The following is a 21,227-nucleotide window of genomic DNA, read 5'->3' as shown; positions in this document are numbered from 1 at the left end:
TGGCGCGTCTGCAGACCCTCTCACCGGAGATACGTGGTGATCCACCAAATAAGCCATCAATTCAGGGTGAGCAACCGCCAGAAGCCGAGACAGACGGAGCCGCATCTTTGCCGCTGGAACAACAATTGGTAAGCGCAGACGCATGGGAGGACTCTGATCCAGTGACGTCAGCAGTTGACGACATCCGCATGGAGCAGCTTTCTCTTGTGGACGTGGAAAGGGCCATGTTACAGAAAATTCGAGACGAGATCGAGGCAAATAAAACCGTGTTACAACGCATTCAATCGGAGATCGCTGACGTCACCAGGAACAAAACCAATCTTGCACAACAGATATACCATGACGTCATCGACAACAGCTTCGAGGAATCCGGCAACCCTATCAATTGTGCTTACACCACCACCACTGTTAACGTTAACACCGAGGCTAACATCAACGGGGGCATCGATATCGATAAATCCAGTGCTGGAAGGGACATTGGAAACAGTGATGAACAACGTCAAGTCACAAACGTCAACAAACTGCTGGAATCTCCAACAACTTCGCTCACACTGGCAAAAGAAGTCACAATGGATTACGACGGCAATTTGTGCGCCCGTAACTGGGTAACACAACTACAAAATATAGCACAAGTGTACAAGTTGGACACCTTTGGTGTGCGAATGCTCCTTATTGCCAAACTCAAAGGAAAAGCTCAAATCTGGCTGCACGCAAACGCCACCCGGATTTTGGAGCCGACCGATCGCCTTTGTGAACAGCTGATCTTGACTTTTGGAGCCAAAATGACAAAAGGAGAGCTAAGAAACGCGTTCCAAAGCCGTCAGTGGCGTGCCGGAGAAAAGTTCGCTTCATACTTCGATGAAAAAATCATGTTGGCGAATGACATTAACATCGACAAGGAAGAGCTTTTGGAAAACATCATCGAAGGGATTCCAGCCGCAGGACTGCGCGACCAAGCGCGCATACAGTGTTTCTCCGAGCCAATGCAAATGCTAAAAGCCTTTGCAGGAATTCGTTTGCCTGAACGTAGGTTGGAAGCCAAGTCTTCGCAGCGCTCATCGGAAAAGATTGCAGCCACCAAGGATTTTCGCTGCGTAAATTGTAATTCTAAGGGACACTACGCCATAGACTGCCGCAAACCGAAAAGGGAGCCCGGTTCCTGCTACGCTTGTGGGGCATTTGGACACTTTGTGGGACAATGCCCGGAGCGCAAGAGCGCAAATACAAATAATTACGTAAGATGCATAAAAATATTTTTTCACAACAGTTCTGAAACCCCATTCATTTCAGCATGCCTCATAGACACGGGTAGCCCTATATCATTCGCAAAAACCAATATTATATCCTCTAAAATTAAAATGGAAATCGTTTCTGAAAACTACTTCGGGCTAAACAAAAGCCAACTGACAATTTATGGAAGAATTTTGTGTTACATAATAAAAGAAAAATCAAAATGTTATTTTTACCTTTACATTGTGCCTACCGAGTCTATGAGCCATGAGGTTGTGCTTGGGAGGAATTTTATGGATGCTTGCAAATTAGAATTAGATTTAAGTGTTCTAAAAATGGTCACAATAGAGTCTGCGAATACTGAACATATTGTGAATGTGAATAATACCCTCAATCCTAATACCTGCAATTTAACACAAAATTTAAGTATCAATTACGAACCGGAAAGTGCTATCGAAATTCCGAAGAATGCTATTACAGTTAGTAAAACAGTTAGTCCTACAGTTAGTGAAACGGTTAGTTCTACAGTTAGTGAAACGGTTAGTCCTACAGTTAGTGAAACGGTTAGTCCTACAGTTAGTGAAACAGTTAGTCCTAAAGTTAGTAAAACAGTTAGTAAAACAGTTAGTCCTACAGTTAGTGAAACGGTTAGTCCTACAGTTAGTGAAACGGTTAGTCCTACAGTTAGTGAAACAGTTAGTCCTACAGTCAGTAAAACAGTTAGTCCTACAGTTAGTAAAACGGTTAGTCCTACAGTTAGCAGCACATTTAGCGAAACAGTTAAAGATACAGCTGAAACAGTCGTTAAGACAGTCACAGATGCAGCGAGCCAAGCAGTTAGTGATACAGTTAGTAAGACGGTTATTTATAAAGGAAATGGAACAATTAACAAGGTAGTTGGTAAGATAGTTTGTGATACAGGCAATAAAACTGGCAGCCCTATAGTTAGTGAATCAATTGGTCCAACGGTTTCTAACCTTGTTAATAATGGCGCTTTAGCAAACAACAAGAGCAAAAATGATATGACAATTGCAATACGGGAAATTTTGAACATAAACTATATTGACGACGAGAGAGCCGATTACTTATGCGGTACAAATGATAATCCAGCCTTGATACGACAATTGAAAGAGATAATTGAACACCATTACGTCAAGATAGATAGACCAAAAGAACCGTTGATCAAAAGTGAAATAAAACTCAATTTAGAGAATTCAAAACCCTTTAGCTGTGCCCCACGACGACTCGCTTATGCAGAAAAAGAAAAGTTGCAAAAATTATTGGATGATTATTTAGAAAACGGAATTATACAGCCAAGCCAATCGGAATACGCTTCGCCTATAGTATTAGTAAAGAAAAAGACTGGTGACATAAGACTTTGTATAGATTTTAGAAAGCTTAACAAGGTTTTAATTAAAGACAATTATCCAATACCCCTAATCGATGATTTACTAGACAAATTAGTAAATAAGAAAGTATTTTCTAAACTTGATTTAAAAAACGGTTATTTTCACGTTTTCGTTAATAAGGAGTCAGTTAAGTACACTTCATTTGTGACACCGTTAGGTCAATTTGAATTTCTTAGAATGCCAATGGGTCTTAAAACTGCATCGGCAGTTTTTCAAAGATTCATAAATAAAATTTTCGACGATCTTATTAGAAACAATCAAGTGATTGTATACATGGACGACATAATGATAGCTAGCAAGGATTTTGATGAACATTTTCAGATTTTAAAAGAAGTATTCTTTAGACTTGCTAAAAATAAATTGGAACTACGAATGGATAAATGCGAGTTTCTCCAATCTAGTATTAAATATTTGGGTTTTATTATAAATGGCGAGGGCATTAGAGCAGACGACAAGGGAATAGAAGCAATCCAAAATTTTCCGTTACCATACAAAACGCAATCTGTTCAAAGTTTTCTTGGTCTATGCTCATATTTTCGCAGATTCATTAAAGATTTTTCGACTTTAGCTAAACCGTTATATGATCTGTTAAGAAAAGACGAGAAATTCCATTTTGGAGAAAAAGAAATGAGCTGTTTTGTAATGCTTAAACAGAAGTTAGTAGAAGCACCAGTACTAGCCATATACAACTACAAGGACGAGGTAGAACTACACTGCGACGCCAGCTCTCTCGGCTTTGGCGCCGTACTACTTCAAAAGAAAGAGGACGGTAAACTGCACCCAATTTTTTATTTTTCCAAGCGCACAACTGTTGCCGAATCGAAATATCATAGCTTTGAACTTGAGACAATGGCCATTATTCACGCATTGCGTAGATTCAGAATATATCTATTTGGTAGACATTTCAAGATCATTACCGATTGTAACTCTCTCACATTAACGCTTAACAAGATCGAACTTAACCCGCGTATAGCTAGGTGGGCATTAGAGCTACAAAATTACGACTACGATTTGATACATCGGGAAGGCAACAAAATGCAACACGTGGACGCTCTTAGCAGATGTACAAACATCTTAGTGATAGAAACAAATTCATTTGAAGACAATCTGGTTATTTGCCAAGCCAAAGATCCAAAAATACAAGTGATAAAAAATCAGTTAGAGGAAAATGAACACAAATTATTCGAGATGAGAAACGGAATAATTTATAGAAAAAGCAACGATGGCAGGTTATTGTTTTACGTACCAACAGACATGGAAGATCATATTCTTTTTAAGTACCACAATGAGATCGGTCACATAGGAAGAGACAAAATGTTAGATATAATTGGGAAAAGTTATTGGTTTCCAAATGCCAAAGATAAATGTCTAAGCCATATCAATAACTGCTTAAAATGTATAGCATTTTCCCCCAAAATAGGAAAAGAAGGATTCCTACATTCAATTCCAAAGGGCAGCAAACCCTTTGAACTTATCCACATTGATCATTATGGTCCAGTCGATTCGGGCAGGTCAAAGAAACACATATTTGTCGTCGTTGACGGGTTCACAAAGTTTGTACGTTTATATACAACAAAGACAACAAATACCCGGGAAGTTATCGTAGCCCTTAAGGATTATTTTAGAGCATATAGCAAGCCCAAATGCATAATTTCAGATAGAGGAAGCTGTTTCACGTCTAATGAGTTTGACGATTTTATGGCAGAGGTCGATGTTAAGCATATAAAGATAGCGACGGGATCGCCACAAGCAAACGGCCAGGTCGAAAGAATCAACAGAAGCCTAGGACCAATGATAGCAAAACTGACAGAACCAGAGAAAGGTATATACTGGGACTTAGTAATAGACAAAGTAGAACATGTATTGAATAACACACAGCACCGCAGTATTAGACAATGTCCAAGCAAAATGTTATTTGGTTTAGAACAAAGAGGAAAAATAGTAGACGAGTTGAAAGAGAAATTAGAGGAATTGTACAGTGAACCGATAGACAGAGATTTGACAACCATTAGGATCGAAGCAGAAAAATGTCAAGAAAAAGCACAAGCATACAACAAACTGCAATATGATAAGACAGCCAGAAAACCGTCGGAATATAGAAAAGGAGATTACGTAATGGTCAAGAATTTCGATAGCACAGCGGGTGTATCTAGAAAACTAATTCCAAAGAACAAAGGACCCTATGTAATTTCGAAAGTATTAAGAAACGACAGATTCTTGTTGAGGGATGTAGAAGGATTTCAGGTATCACGCAACCCTTACCAAGGGGTTTGGAGCATTAACAACATTAAGCATTGGATAAAAAAAAAAAAAATAAAAAATGATAACAGTGCGTATTCGCATAAAAAAAAGTAAACCTATTGTGAAGTATATTTAAGCTAAAAATTCGAATAATTTTAATCTAAAAAAAAAAAAAAAAAAAACGGTATTATATTTATAACCTATAATTGTACAATTATAAAACTATTGTAAATTTTCACGGTGATCAGGAGATCATTCGGTCAGGATGGCCGAGTTGTGGTAGGACAACCACACACACACACACACACCCACACATCTACACTCTTTCTTAGAATCACTGTACTTAAACGATAAAGTTAACTGTAAATATAACTGTAAACCGTAAATATAATATAGTCATCACTCTCTAGCATTTACTTTAACTTAAGATATAAAATGTATACACATATTCGTCCTGCTCTCACGAATGAGCGGGCAGAAGAGAGAACGTGGTCTGTGCGATTCACTCTGCGTTTAGCTGTGCAAGAAGCCGGTCATACAAAATAAAGAGAATAATATAAAACTACAAGCTATTCGGAGTACAACTCATTCTGTCACAGGTTATGTAATTTTAATCAACAGTATAATACATTTACTATATTATATAATTATAATCAACAGTTAATGTATTAAACTGTTGGTTACAATTACATAAAGGAAAATGCAATATTACACAGATAACCACTTTAAAATTAAATGTAATAATTTGTGTGGTTAATTCAACCTTGAGTATAGAATACAATGAAACAAAAAATAGGCGGAATTACAATTTATATAGTACATTTACCTTAAACGTTGGTTAATCTAAACAATACAAAATTTAGTCTGTGAATAGATTTAAAAGATGAAGTTTTATACACCTTGATTAATTTAAATAAATAAATATCCAGGAGTAACAACATTTTTTTCGTAAAGTGTAAAATTCGAATATCAAAGAACAACAACTTGTGCTACTATTTTTTCTCTGTTCAAGCAGTTTATTGACCTGGAACGGCACTCGCTGCCAAAAGCCGAGTGAGCCAAAAATGCGCAACGCCTAATGGCCGAAATAGAGTCCACACTTTCCATCTCAATTTCTCTGGGGCCGGCCATAATCGAAGTCCAAATGAGAAATTCTTGTTGCACACTGAGGCCATGCATTTGGCCTCGTTTTCATTACATTCCGCCTGGCATCGCGACCATCGCCCCGAAAGTAGCCTCCGGCGCATTAAATGCACCCACATCCACTCTCTCAGAGAAATGTAGACAGCGGGCGGCTTCATCATTTCGTGTCCATTAAATCGGTTGGCTCCAGCCGCTGAGTGGTTATTGATTAATCGCCGCAGTCGGGACTTCCCCGCCGTGGGTATTCGCTGTCTCCCTCTCTCTTTCTCTACCCCCTCAGCCCCCCATGTTGCCCCTGACCCCCTACCAACCCTCGCTTTCAATCCGACCCCTCTTTTTGTGTGTGAATTCAAGTGTGCACGGAAGCGCTGATAGCTGATGTTGGCATGTGGGCTTTAAGGCAGCACTTAAGTTAACCCATTAACGTCAGTGATGTTGGATGCCATGAAAAGTTCCTCAAAAATGCTCTCCTATCACGAAAAGGGACACAGATTGCGGAATAAAAGTGGAATGCCACGAGGTATTTAATCTGATATAAAATAGTTATGTGGAATTACTGTCTGCACTTGATGTTTCAGAAATTCTATAGCCTGATTACGGAAAAGTTTCTGGTTTTAAAGTATGCCATAAAATGTGACTTTTAAATTCCTTTTTTTTGTAGGGTCATCACAGGGCTTTATGTCAGCCCAGATATCATGTATAAAATTAAATTCTTATTAATTCTTATTAATAAGCAATGGAAAACCTTCTGATTAAAAAAAAATATTTACTTTGACTGTTTATTTATCTATCGGACTTTCGGATTCCAAACAGTTTCAAACCTTCCTGGATTTGTGACACACCCATCTATTGTAGACTTTTACAGCCTGATTAGACATTCCATTATTGCAAATCAATGATTGTAAATTGTTAAGAATTTATATTTTTAAGCAACAGTTATTCATCTGCCTTAAATAATGTCAAGATAGTACATAGTTTTCCACGAATTTCAAAAATAAAACCAACTAAGGCTTACTTACATACAACATTTCACAGGGATAATCACATTGGGTGAACTAAAAATAGTTGCAAGCGAATAATATTGCATTATTTAAAAGGCAATTGTTTCAAAACCTCTAGGGATTCCATGAATGCCCGGATATGATTTCATATTGCTTTTCGTTTATTTTCGACGATTGGCTTTGGCGCTCATCGATTCATTACATTTGGTTTTCCACTTGCCAAACCGAAAAATAAATGCGAAATTTCCGCGCTAGCTGCATGCACATTTTCTATGGTCGGCAATCAACGGGCATAAAACTATGCAGCATGCATTTTTCACCAGCCGCAAAAACAATGATTGCCATTGTTCGCCGCCGGGCGAGTTGTTTTGTTGATTTACTACTGACCCGATTTTCGGGCTTGTCAACACAATGGCCTAGTGACTAGCCGGGAATTTGTCGCCGCTGCACGACTATGTGCAACTAATAGTTACATTCTAGCGCCCACACGGCTGAGCTCCACCCTCGGAGCATCGTGTGGCATAACTTTAGGCGCCACATATGCAAGCCATTGTTTCGGGCGCAAACAGGCATGCAACAGACATGCCACGCCCCTTGCCTCCGCACGACCCCTTAAAGTTGCAGGAAAATGCCTAGAGTTATGCACTGCAATTTTTTCTGCCTCCTTTTGCACGCGCGAAAAAATGTTCGCCTAGGATTTTCCCATTTTCCATTTTCCACCCTTTTTTTTTCCTGGCTGCTTCAAATTGTTGCATATTTTGTGGCACATGTGTTGGCGTAATTTGGTTTATACGTCCACAGGCTTGACAGGCGGCAGGAACAGGAAAACCAGGGGGGCGAGGGGGAAAAGCGATGACGAGAAAATGTTGGGGGTATGGAAGTTTAATTTGAGTTTTCCCCTTGTTCTTTTTCGCTGCCATTGGGTATCATTTTCAAGCTGAACGAATCCAATGATCGCCTTGACTTTTCACCGAACTGTGACAATTTATGTGCCGATATTCCCAGGGCGCCAGTGCCTTTATTTCTTTCCTAATACAAACCATCGCCTGCAGTTTTGCTGCCTTTGCATTCTGTGATTTTTCATTGTGCCAGTCACTCGCACACACTCTCGCCCTCTTATTGGTGGTCCTTCAGCTGCCTCTTGTGTGATATTGAGTGCACTTTGTCAAAAGTTATTTTGCAAAATTTGCTATTATGCGCTCGATAACAATTTTATAACATTTTCTCCCAGCCCTCCCCTTCATTTTTTGCGTTTCGCAATTTATTGTGTTACATATATTATTATTGTGTACTGAAAAATGCATTTTTCATGACATAACAACGACCCGTTTGGCATTGGCAGCCCGAAATTGGGTTGCCTGCCTCCCATCGCCCATCTCGCCCGTCGCCCATTTTCCACTTCCCATATTCCATATACCATCCTCCCGGCGAAGGGAAAAGTTTTTGGGTTGAAAAATGGCTCTTGGCCTGGGCACGGGATTCTGGGTTGGTTGGCACTACTAGGGTCTTCCCGCTCCACGGCATGCGTATAAATTGTTTGCGACAGTAATTGGAACACAATGTTAAAGCATGAAATTTTAATTTGATTCTCGATCGAGCCCTTCGAGTTTATTCAGGCTTGTCCGCAGATAAAAAGTTGCCCCACTTCGAAGTTTACAGGGAGTCGTTAAGGAAAGTTGATTTGATTGAATGTATAAATATGAAAAAAGATATTCGGGTACTATCAATGGCGCTATTTGCTGCTTTACTATTTATTGAAAAAATGTTATAACAAGTTAAAGAGATATCTGTATGGTTTAAATATTAACAGAGGTGGAAATTGGTTGCATTTCCTTATTTATTTATTTATTTTACATGCTGAAAGAGAAAGTTAAAAGTTTCTAAGTAATGAAATACAACAAAAAATCTGAAATTAAATTAAATTAACAAAAGGAAATTATTGTCACACATCACAGATAAAATGATTTAGGATAAATTAATATATCTTGATTAATTGACTTTTATTTTTACCAGTTGTATTGCATTTTTTAAAATATGTTTGTTCTATTTATATTTTTTAGGAGTTGATAAATTTCAAACCATTTTATTATTTATTAGGAATTGATAAGAGATATATTTTTAAAAAATCGTTTAAGGACACTCAACAAATTTAAAATGCAATACCTTTTCAATGATTCGTCAATTTACTTTAAACTTTTCCATTTTTATAGTCTGTCATTTCTGGGTAAACTTGTCTGCAACTAGTTGTTGACTTCAATTTACCCGCTTGATTGTTTTCTGACGCTTCTTTGGCTTCCGTCTGTGGCCTTCTCGGCCATATGCCATTGCCTGAATGGGGCTTCCATCCACTCCGCCGTAATCGAATGGCATTCTTCGAGTCTTTCAGTTTCCAGGTAACCCACATGGCAAAATGCCAGTTGCCTGCTAGCCATTGTCTTGAGTTGGTCTGTCTGCCGACTTGACCTGGCATTCAGCTGCCATTGTTTGGGTCCATTCGGAAGTGGGCTTAAAGCTGGTCTTGAGTTTTACTAAATTTCTGTGCCCTAATCCAATTAATCACAAATCCCTTTTCAAATAGAAGGAGCTTGTAAGCCGCTTGGCATTATCAATCAATTTCGAATAAGTATTTATCGGACATGCTTATCCATTTCACATGCGAAAAGTTCTAAAATTCGATTAAAATCCAGAACGCAGATAAAAGCCAAAACGGCAGCAACATCGAAATTCGCATCATTAATTTTTTTGCAGCTAAAAATTTATGGCCTATGATTATGCACGGGGAAAAAACAGACAGGGGACAAAAGTGAAACATGGGAAAACCCATTTCTAACTTTCTTTTCCCTTTTGGAGAGGGGGGCTCGGTTTTCGCCTACCAATCATTATTCAATATGTTGACTTTTGTGCTTTCCACATTTGTTTCGCACCAAGCCACATAAGTCATGTTGTCGGTGGAAAGGCGGAAAATGGGTGAGGGCATGCAAAAGACAAAGAAAAATTTGTTCAAGTGGTTCGAGGGGAAAGCGCAGCGCGTCGATGTGGAAATTGTGATAGTGAAAGGAGGATGAAGGCAGCTCCCTTCCTTTTGCCCGAACAATGAACTGTGCGGCAACACTGTCGAAGTTGTTTAACTTTGCATTTGTCCGGGTCCTGGCTCCTGTTCCTTTTCGTCCTTCCCCATCCCCTTCCCCATACCCATTCCCTTTCCCCCATTTCCCAGAGCAGCAGCTTAGTGTAGCCTTTGATTAGGGCCACCTACAAGTGTCAGCTGGGCCAGTGAAAAGGATCCAGGTGCCGCTTCTCAGGTGGGAAATCACCGAACTTTAACTGGCAATTTAAAGTTTATTCGACGAGGCTTTAAAAGGATTTTTTTTAACCGGCGCAAAAATAAATCTCCATAAATCGGAATAATCTGCAATAATGGAATGCATTAGATTCATTTTATGTTTGCTCATCGCAAATGCAATTAAAAGTTGCGAAATTAAAAGCAAATACAAGGACCGAAAAATTTAATTACGCATATTAATGCAGCCATGGCGGAATGAAAAATTAAGACTATTCCCCCGCCGCTCTGTTTATATTTATTTATTTTCCGCTCTACCCGCCGGCCATTCGTTTGCCATCAATAAAGGCACCACAGATGGATGGATGGATGGCACACTGTTTTATTGTTTTTCACCCCTTCAATTATTGGGAAACTTGTCAATGAAAATGATTTTTCAAGTCGAGCTGGAAATGAAATAAAAATTCAAGCTGCAAATGAACTTGCGCCAATGAAATGGTTCAGTTTTCGGTTTTGTAAATTTAATTTGCGTTTGCCCAACTGGTTTTGCCTGGCGCTCGCCTCTATTGCCTGATGTTTTGCGGTTAACCAAAAATGTTCGTCTGCAACACATTTGCAGTTTTACAAAGCTCGACGAAATGATTTCATCCGAATTTCCCCCTTTGGTCTGTCCGTCTAACAATTTCCCGGGATCGTTTGCATTGTTGCGGTAAATTGGTAAAATTTACATACCATTGGCTTTTATTGTTTATGTATCGCTGCTATTATCATGAGTTTGCTGATGATGGCTTTAAAATTGCGGCGATTAAAATGGCAGTTGCTGTAAGCTCTCAACTTTTAGTTTTGCTTTTATTTTAATTGGTTTGCACAGCCCTCAAAATAACACTTATTATTGGCACATTCTAATTATTCAAGCGTTTATCAGGGCTTTTGCTTTGCTTGATTATTGATTTGTTCATTGGGTTGAAAGCAACTCAATCATTCGGTTAGAAAATCATTAAGAAGAGTAAAGAGGTAAAGTTTCAAAGCTGTTTTCATATTTATTGGCCAGATTAAGTTATTTTAAAGCCCAATTACATCCATTGTTTCGATTATCAAATCATTATTATTGAAAATCGGTTATTAAACAGCATTCCGATATGAATAAAAAGACCTCTAAGAAATTTATAATTCAAATAAATATAAGGGGTTAAATTTAGGTCTTTAAATGCGTTACCAAAGGAGGGATTATTAAAATCAGTTCTTAGTTGGAAAATATTATACGTAAGTAATAGATTCATTTATCATATATTGCGTATTTGTTTTTGTGAGCATAGAAGCAAAATTCTTGACTTGCTTTTCAAGGATTTGCTTTCGTTTTCTCACCCGGGCCATTTTAAAGGCCATAAACCAAAGACCACTTCACATTTTGACCATAAATAAGGGAGCGCACCGGCTTTTAAGTATTTCGCTGGGGAAACGCGCAGGAAGTGTGGAGAACTAGTGGCTGCTCCCTCTCGACAGCACCTGCCTTTAATGGTTTTCCCACCATATGCTTGATTTATATGGCAAAGAAAAGTCGAGAGACTTTCATTGCATCTGGTGCTGTGCGATAAGTTGACTCTTAGCCGACTTTGGTCAACCTTCGAGCTTCTGTTAACATACAATAGTCATGTAATAGTTTGTCAGAGCGTTTCGTTGTTGGCCTGGCATAATGACAGCTGGGCGACATGTCATGGGATACCAGAAGCGAGGGTATGGTTGCGAAGGTGGCCATATGCAGAGTCGCATATTGATGATGTGCGTCAAATGTCGCTGCTGTTGCTGTCAATTTTGTGGGCCACAATGGCGGGGGCTTCCCCTTTTTCCGCACTGCTTGTTTGTCAGTGTTTTCCCCATGGCAGCGGTTGCTTCATTTATGTTGCTCAGGGGTCGACTGTTGTTGTTGCTTTTGCTGTTATTGCTGATTTTACTGATGTTGCTGCTGTTGTTTGCCTCCATGGCTGCAGCTGATGCTGCCACTGCCACTGCCACTGTTGCAGCATGTTTGACAAATTGATCGCGTGATATGTTTGCCCAATGATGTCATTGTTGTGCGTGGTGGCCGCATAGTTGTTGCACCCACTGTTTGCCGTCGCACAAGCATATTCCGAGTTCCATTATTAGTTGGCACTGTATACAGTGGTCGCCACTGGGCCGCACCCCCTGTACATTGTGCACTCGAAATTGCTTTCGATGTAAATCGAAACCTTTGTGTCCGGCAAATAGCAAAGCCAAAGCGTTACAACTCCAAATTGGTAAGACCTTGTTGGACAACTTTGCAACGGAGTTTTGATTGGGCTCAGATTCGTTCCAGCCGTTCCACGTTTCTCCACTTCGCCAGCACCCTTTTCCAGATTCCACATGTGCATAATCGGGGGGACCACTCATTTCAGCCATGAGTGAGGGAGTCCTGGGAGTCCTGGCAACGTCAATTCGTTAACAGCTCCGTCAGCTTTGCTGCTAATTTTGTTTGCCTTGTGTCGCCACCCAAAACCCGGGCAGCCAGTCACAGTGCTGGGGGAAAGTATGCGCACGCTTTGACGAGTCCGAGTGGCATAGTCCCCTCCCCTCCCCCCCCCACTCAATGTCGTCTCTTTGTTTGCCCTGCACTCCAAACACTGCAGACAAAATGCTGTCGAAAATGTTGCCGCCTGATGTCTCTATCCTGTGTCCTCCAACCAGTTAATCCGCCTAACGTTATGCAACAAAGTTTTTGTGGAAAATTAATTAATTTCATGTGCAAACAGTCGTTAGGTTTTTCTCTTTCACCATATACCGCTTACCTTACTGTTTAATTGGCATAAAACATTTTTGCTGCTTTCCATTCTAATTAAATCTCCGTTTTGCAGATTCCTCTACAAATAGTACACATGTGCCAACCTGAAAGCTGAGCGGTTTCGGACGGGAAAAACGTCGAACAGGAATATACATACCAACGAATTCCGGGATAAGTGATGAAGTCATGAGACCGACATTCGATCGACGCCTCTGGATATTATTGTTCATTATTTCAGTACAATGTAAGTAGCCGACAGCAGAAAAAACTAAACCAAATCCTCAAACACCACCACCCCCCACCATACACACATATGTTTTTTATGTGTGTGCAGGATGTGGAAATGAATGGGCCAAGTGGCCTCGGCAGGCCAAGCAGCTCATATATTGCCGGGGCAGAGAGAATGGACCACTTTGTATGCCGGCAACGTGTGAAAAATAGTTCACAGATAATCGCAGTCAGGCAGGTCACATTATTTATGCGCCAGCACACCAGCTCACCCTCGTCCTTTGCCCACATCCACGTCCGCATCCTTGGGATCCGCTTCTCATCCCCATATCAGCTTGATATTCTATGCCACATGCAGCAAACAAAGCCATTTCTTTTATTTGATGTGCGTTTTGGGGGCCAAAATGGAGAAACGAAGCCGAAGAAAGCTGACCCTGGGCGTTTTCTGGTTTTTGGCATCCTACGGGCTACCAAAAACAGGTCCTGCATATCAATGGCAATTGTCTGTAAATAAGCAGAATTCAACGTCCCCCTCTGTGTTTTTTTTTATCTCTAATGCAATGAGTAATATGCCATTGTCAATGTCTATTAGGTACACGCGGCGTATGAGTAATATACGACATTGTGATTTAGTTTTGGGATGGCTTCACATATTTTTTTTGTTTGCCTAAACTGTATTCTGTTTCACTGCTGAAATCACAAATCTTTCTTATAATTATGTGTCATCTGCGTTTGACATGTGGCGTTTGAGTAATATGATATGATACAATACAATATTGGGGCTATGTAAACATGCGAAAATATTAATTGGAAGTGTCTTGAATACACAATCGATCTATGAAATATTAAAAAACAAGTAACAAAGGTGGAAACTGCATAAAGACTTACCAAAAAATTGTTTTTGTTTAAACAGAAATAAAATTCGATATTATTTGGATTTAAATTTGTTAATGTAAATAAAATGATAATAAAATAAATAAATTAATGCTAGTTTTGAGAAATATATATAATTGCATATTTTCCGAACTCTGGTCTTTTCTAAATTAAAGCGCTTCCAATTTTTCCCTTGTAGCGAATGAGCAATATTTGATTAAAGGAAATTACTTTTGCTAATCAAATCGGGAAATTCTATTAAAATCCCTAACAAGCTGTCGCATTCGATACAAATTTTATTGAGTATTCCCAACCGCTCACAACTTCATTCAGGACGGGGTCACTTCAAGGTTGCAATCAGCACTGCAAACACAGAGCCAAAACCGAACTGAAGTGGAAATTCAAGCACTCCCCCGCTGCAAAAGCCGAGAAAATGCCCGGCATTTTCCCCGACAGTTCACACACAGCGAACGGAAACGGAAATGCGCGTTCAAGAATTTTAATCTGCATGCGCAATTTCGCGTGTGAGCTGTATGCCAAAAATGGCGCGCACATGTCGGCCAACTGGCGACTGTGGCAGCACCACTCCAGTACCAGTACCCTGCACCACCCAAGCACCCACCCCCACCACATGCCCCACTGTGGTGCGCCTTGGAATTTCACGCGTTTATTTGCAAAGATTACGAAATGCGACCGGTTCCCGCTAAAGTTTTGTATGCGCTTCCTGCTGCCGGCGCTGCCTTTTCCATCTTGTCTGGCTGTGTGCGTGGCTTTTCCTTCCCCGATTTGCCCCGTTTTCCCATCCTTTTGGCCATTTTTTGCTCTGTTTGCTTGTCCGTCCGTCCGCTTCGCTGACTTGTTATGCATGCAAAAGTCTGTGGCAAATACACAGACCAGGCTACAGCTACAACAACCAACCCTTCGCCGTTCTCGCAGATGCGAGTGACATGCAAAATATTTTTGCATAAAAATGTTTGCCCACCAACACGGATCGTAGTCCTTGCCGCATCCTGGCAGCTGCATCTTACCCTTACTTTGATGTGAGCCGGGTAGAAATGTTAAATTTTAAAGCGTTTCAATTTCGCATTTTTGACACACGCAAGTTGGGCATGTAATTTTCCAGATATACTATACTGGCCTTCGTTTTTGGATACCCCCCTTCCCATCCCCTGGGACTTAATGTCCGGCATTTTATCTCATGTATTTCAGCGTACTGCGTTTGCTACGTGCTGGCCATGCTAAGGACCCTCGTCGCCGTTTGCCATTGCAAATACGAGGCGGCATCAGCGATGGAGCGTATTTCATATTTAATAAAGTGGGTGACATTTTATTAGGGGGCGTTGATGAAATCAGATGATGATCTGCCCCATTCCGTGGATTATTGACCTGTTTCATGGCACTTGCCGGTTATTAGTCTTGTCCCATGTTGTTTAATGCTATTTTTTATTACAATATCAAGTCGCCGCTTTGAAACAGACTGTACTTTGCCAGCTACTAAATATTTACTATTTGGGGCTCTACAGAAATATCATTAAACTAAATACCGTCATAAAAAACATTGTATTTCACTGAGGGACTTACGTTTCGTCAGAGTTAGCCCTTTAATATAAATGTTGAAAACAATATTTAGACGACCATTTTCGTAATATTCCTAACCTATATAGGTTATTAAATAATTATTGTCCGAATGTTCTTTAAAGCAAGTACATTCACTAAATACTTTATATTTAACTGAGAGATTTAAGATCAAAAATCGAACAACTTTAAAAATGAGAAATTCGAATACAGCTTTTTAAAGGTATGCCACTTTGTAATTGTCTTAAATTTGGTAGAGTTACGGACTCTAGAAGCCAAATTTAGGGTCACCCTTTTTTCCAGACAACGGAAACTTACAAAAGAAAAGAAAATGGATCAAAATATTGATCAACGTTAAGATTACAAATGTGAATGCAGATTCATATACATATAATCAAGCCACAAGTCCTAATAGGTGTGTCACTTTGAAATCGGATCGAATTTAGTAAGTGTATGGACTATAGAATTCTAATTGTGGGTCACCTTTTTACAAGTCATAATTAACATGAAAATGGTCCGTTTTTCCGATTGATTCTATTGTAAAAATAATCATTTTAACCATTAATTTTTTTCAATATTAAAGCTTTTCCCTTCTTGAATGTTGTGCATAAAGTAACCTACATTTACTCAGATCTTATTCCTGGGATAAAATTGTTACTTTTTAGCTGCTTAAATTTCTAGAGCTACCGATTTTCCAAGAGCACCGACCGCAAGCCATATTTCTTGGCCCGCAAATGGGGAAGACAGGGGAGGAGCAGCTCTTGAGGCTCTCGAAACTGCGGCACTGGTGATGGTGATGGGTTCGGGGGGAAAGCTGCCAAGTCGGCGACTTAGTTAGCCACTTTTCTTTCATTGAAAATGCGCCTTTTGTGCCTCAAGTGGCGCCCCCGACTTTTGTCTATTCGCTAACCAACTCCAACGTCGCCCCTGCCCCATTCCCTGGCGATCCTCCAATGGAAAGAAAAATAGAGCTGGCTGCAAGTTTATTTTAAAACTCGACTTTTGTACGCTTAAGTTTACTTTTGTGGGGGAATTACTTTTCGGTTATTTTTGTGGCCCAGTCATCGCCTGTTCTCCCCCGCCGACTGGCGAGTATCTCTTAGCTGATTGTCTTGTTGCTCGGGTGTCGATGCACAAGCTGCAGTGGGTGGTTTCGGATGGCCTTGCGGTGGGCGGCGGAGTTTATTATGTTGAAGTCGATGCTACTGCTACTGCTACTGCTACTGCTGCTGCTGTTTGCGCAAAATGCAATTATTAAAAGTTTTTCAAGTTGTCCGCTTCTTATACATTTATTTTTCCTTTCTCCGCCGCTTTTGTCGTCGTGCTCTAAAAATTATAGCCGGCGCCATTTTGCTGTCCATAGTTTTCGTCCTAACCTTCTACGCTGTCATCTTTTTTTTTTTTGCTGTTAAACATGGCATAGCAAATGTAGTCCATTGTAAAGTTTCGCATAAAGTTTTGCCTCAAAACTTTTCGTTAAAGACATGAGTGAAAAAATGTGGCAAGCGGCTCTTTAAGGACTGTTGTTTTAGCCGGAAATGTGCACGGATCGCGGAACGAGAGGCCAAAAATAGCTGAAAAGCGGAAACGCAGCTAACAATGAGAGCCGCAAAGGGCAGAAAACGCGAACTTCCGTTTAAAATTTCCTAACATTTCAAGCTCACTCCCTTGACCCCCGGGGAAAGCCCCTCCAAAGCCCCCTTCAAAAAACCATCGTGTGGTCAACACGTAACAGACGCTTCTGGGCTTCCTCTTCCTGTCCAGACCGACCAAAATTGGCCGCACACTAAATTGCACACCTGAGAATTAATGCGCCGGCCACTCGAAAGGCGTTTTCCGAAGCCCGGTCGGCGGTGAAAATGGTAAATGGAAATGGGAGCAGCAGTAGCAGTAGCAGGCCAACAAAAGGTGTGAAGGCCGAAAGCGTTGCAACCTGCAGTCGCCGACAAATGCAAAGTCAAATGCTTTTCACAGACAGACGGGAAGCCCGTTTAAAGTTGTTGCCAGTTGTTGGCTAACGCCTGCGGGCCTTTTTCTCTTTTGGCCAAGAGCGGACAGTGGGAACGCAAAGTTTTTGGCTAAATAAATAGTGAAATGATAATTCAATTAAAGATAAAATTGAGTAAAAAATGATATTCAAGATCAAAGTATTATATCTGGATACATATTTATTAGTTGTGTAAAGTTAAGTTCATTAAGAAACATTGTTCCATTATAATCTCTATTAAAATATTTAAATTTACAATTTCCACTTATTTAAAGTGCCACACAAGTTTCTTTTAAAATAGAGATTTAAATAAATGTATTAAAGTAAATCCAATTAGTTCGAGCAGGAGTATCACTATTTCATTATTTTCCCTTTGGAGCTATCTTTGTGCAATATCTCACATTAATGAAATATATATCACCTTTTTTAAGCCCTGGATGTGTCCGGACTTTATTGACCAACTGTATATTGTATAATTCCTTCTGCTTTTCGACTTCTTTCGTTTTCCCAGGCTCAGACAAAGTTGCCGTCCCATCCGCTCGGCTTTTCTTTTGCTCGCCCTTTGCTGGTAAAAGCAAGTGAAAATAAATTAAGTGGAAGTAAGTCGTAACGAAGTGATACATAATTCTTTGTACTTCTCTCTTTTTTTGGCTGCTCCTTCCTCCTTTTGCTCCTTGGCGCCGTTTTCTTTGTGTGCTTTAACAATTGAGTGCAAGTTTTGTGTGAGGAAGGAAAATCGAATTGCTTTAAGCTAGCGAATTTCCCAAGGTCCATGGCTTTAAGGATGTTAATTAGCAGCACTATTAGCTGTAGTGGAATTCCTGAAATGACCAAGTTAAGCCAAGCTGGGAAAAGTCGGTCGCTCCGCCTAACGGTAACCTAATATACCGTAATTTGGCTTTAACGACCCAGTGGCGATGCCCGAAGAGGTCTTCACTTGGCGTCTAAATAGCCTAAATAACTTAATATCAACCTGAAACGCTGTGATTGAGAGGTGGCGCCCAACGAATTTCGGGCTACCTTTTCCAGCTTATTGCTACTTAACTAAGCCAACGATATCATTTTATTACACGGCCCTTGGCCAGGACTGCCAACTTGCCAAGCTGGAAATTTCACTTTCCACGGAGCGTGGCTTTAACAGGACACAATCTCACCTTTCAGGGGAACATAACCTCGCCCAGCCCCTCCGCCCCCCCCATACTTATTTCCTCCCAGAGGCCATTAACGTGTTTCGTTTCATTTAACTTTTACGCTCTGCTACCCCCCGAAGTCCCCGCCCAGAAGTCCCGCTATTTAGCACAGGTCCAGAGTTTTCCGAGCACCCCGTCCCCCGAGTTTTTGTCCGGGAAACGAAACTTTTACCTGCTGCACGCTTGACCCCCCAATGTCGGTCTGTGGGTGGATGGTGGGTGGTGGGTGGGGGGTGTCAGCGTTAGATGTGACCTTCGGCGCTGACAGCAGCCGTCATTAACCTTTCATGACGAGGGAGCCGAGCCGGAGCACCGAGAACAATCAAGCGGAACAGGTGGGACCTCCGGAAGTTGACAACAACGAGAACGACAAAAATCGAGGCAACAACCAAAGTGAAACCGAAACTTTGTCGAGTGTTTGAGACAATGTTGTAGTAGTACGTCCTGTGTAGCACTGTTCAACTTTGACTGTTGCGGACTGTTTCGGGTTTTCTTGCAGCTAGGTAATTTAGCTTTAATGCGTCTGGCGTTGTGACAGTTTCTCTCCGGGCTCTGACCCAGTTATTTTGGGCCTGGCATTTTTGTTTAACTAACCGCATGCCACGCCCACGCCACCGCAGTTGCATATAATTTGGCAACCGCAGTTGCTGGCTGCCTGCTTTGCATTTGGCATTTGGCATTTGGCGGGTGAAATGTGTTTGCCAAGCGAATTTGGGTTGTCGCAAATAGCGAAATTGGGGACACCGAAAAAGTGCAGCATGCTTGCCAGAGCAAATAGATGTACTCAAATATGGAGCATGTAAGCTGTAACCCCCAAGGTCGCCAATTGCAGATATACCAGTTATAGAGAAAATGCTTTAAAAAAGCTTTTATGCGGCCTGCATTGTAAAGCATCCGCATACACTGAACGGGAATCGTTACGCGGTCAAAAGTTGTACGAAAAAGATAGATGAAAAAATACACTTGAAGATTTTTGCTTATCATTGATCTCAAAAACCTTTGGAAAATCTTGAACAAGTTATATTAGGATGTTATAGAAATTCAAAGGGTTTCTCTCTTTTTACAATAAATTATACAAAAATGTTTTTAAAGGTCAGAAGTGTCAGGTATTAATTAAGAAATACCACGTTTTCTATTTAAATACATCTTTAGATGCCTTAACATGTCCTTTCGAAAGCTTTGCGATTTCTGTGGTATCACCACATCACTGATACTGATTGGAAATATTGCCACTGAAATCACCTGAGTATTAAAATCACTTCAAAAGCTGTATAAAAGAATGTAGAGTCCCACGAACTTCTCAACCTAAACAAACTCTAATTTAATATCTAAGCCAAAGTGATTTTTGTGGCACCCTCCAGAATAGAAGTCGTTTGCAGAGTCAGTGCTCTAAATCGCGAAATAAGTATCTGGCAGCTTTGAAAGAGTAATATTATTTTTCGAACAAAGTTTAATTTCGTAATGGATCTTGCTACCAGTTTAGAGGAGAGCACAGTTATTCCTTACTTTGGCTTTAATTCTCAGTGCAATGTCCTGGCAAAATCCAAGGGCACACGGACGGCACTCAGCATCGCATTCGGATGCATTCCTTACGGAAAATCAATAACCATTGCATAGTGCCACGTGTGAAAGGACCCCAACCCCTAATGCCATTCAGCAGAGCCAGGACAACTGTCGCTGCATAATCATAATCGTAACCATGATGAAGCAGCGTCGGTGACGACAACGGCAACGACAATGTCGACTGACTGCCCTCGAGTGTTTTATCCTTGACAAATCCTTGTGCAACAATCAGCAGCAACAGCAATAGCAACGGAAAAAAGAACCTTGTGGAAATGTTACAAGAGCAATGGAGCTGGGTAGCAGAACAGTTGACAATGGCAAATGCGCAGCAAAACGTCTAAATGAGGCCGAGCCTGGGTAGAAACTCGACTCGCCGGCTGAATGAGTAAACTCCACTCGTTAAGCTCTCCCATCTACCATTTGGCCACCTTGCCGGCTGGTAGCCGCAAATCGGGGCTAGAAGACACGCTTCCACCCACCGGAGGCCTTGGCATGATGGATGACAATAAACAAGACAAGCGGGCACAATTGTTTGCCGGCCCTTCCAACTCGCTCTTTATCAGGATTGTTCCCCACAAAGTCTGTACTTAGCGGGTCTGTTGGCATTTCCTCGACCAAACAATAGTGGTGTATCCGCCGACGATGAAGCCAGTCTTAAACAGCTTTAATGCCTTAGCCTTGAATCCAAGCAGGCTCAAGGAATAACATTA

General features: G+C 40.8%; 1 protein-coding gene across 1 annotated transcript in view; it reads left to right on the top strand.

The window, feature by feature from the left end:
* Positions 1 to 21,227, top strand: part of LOC108053837 (irregular chiasm C-roughest protein) — a 150,859-nt gene that overhangs the window by 41,576 nt on the left and 88,056 nt on the right. The window contains exon 2 of the mRNA XM_044459708.1: positions 13,175 to 13,345. Coding sequence (XP_044315643.1) covers positions 13,288 to 13,345 — 58 coding nt within the window. The 5' untranslated portion in view covers positions 13,175 to 13,287. The remainder of the gene's footprint in view (positions 1 to 13,174; positions 13,346 to 21,227) is intronic.

The sequence above is a fragment of the Drosophila rhopaloa genome, unplaced genomic scaffold, assembly GCF_018152115.1.
Source record: "Drosophila rhopaloa isolate 14029-0021.01 unplaced genomic scaffold, ASM1815211v1 contig_115, whole genome shotgun sequence".
NCBI lineage: Eukaryota > Metazoa > Arthropoda > Insecta > Diptera > Drosophilidae > Drosophila > Drosophila rhopaloa.
Note: the sequence above shows the minus strand (reverse complement) of the source record. Positions and strands in the feature narration are given on the sequence as shown.